This window comes from Eimeria mitis, genomic scaffold (genome assembly GCF_000499745.2).
Source record: "Eimeria mitis Houghton genomic scaffold, Emh_scaff1884, whole genome shotgun sequence".
Classification (NCBI taxonomy): Eukaryota; Apicomplexa; class Conoidasida; order Eucoccidiorida; family Eimeriidae; genus Eimeria; species Eimeria mitis.
In genome coordinates, this window is record NW_013570206.1 from 1,804 (window position 1) to 2,017 (window position 214).

Sequence of the window (214 nt, forward strand, 5' to 3'; positions counted from 1 at the left end):
GCTCACCAGCAGCAGCAGCAGCAGCAACAGCAGCAGCAGCAGCAGCAGCAGCAGCAGCAGACCAGTGGAACGCAACCGGAGAAACCTGCTGCTGATGCTGCTGCAACAGATGCAGCAGATGCAGAAGCAGCAGCAACCAGCAGTAACGACAACAGCAGCGAGAATGGCAGCAGCAACGGCTCCCGCAGCAGCAGCAGCAGCAGCAGCAGCAGCA

General features: G+C 60.7%; 1 protein-coding gene across 1 annotated transcript in view; it reads left to right on the forward strand.

Annotated features, from left to right (window-relative positions):
* Window positions 1-214, forward strand: part of EMH_0045180 (uncharacterized protein) — a gene marked incomplete at both ends in the record, with an annotated part of 8,269 nt that overhangs the window by 913 nt on the left and 7,142 nt on the right. The window contains one exon of the mRNA XM_013496043.1: window positions 110-212. Coding sequence (XP_013351497.1) covers window positions 110-212 — 103 coding nt within the window. The remainder of the gene's footprint in view (window positions 1-109; window positions 213-214) is intronic.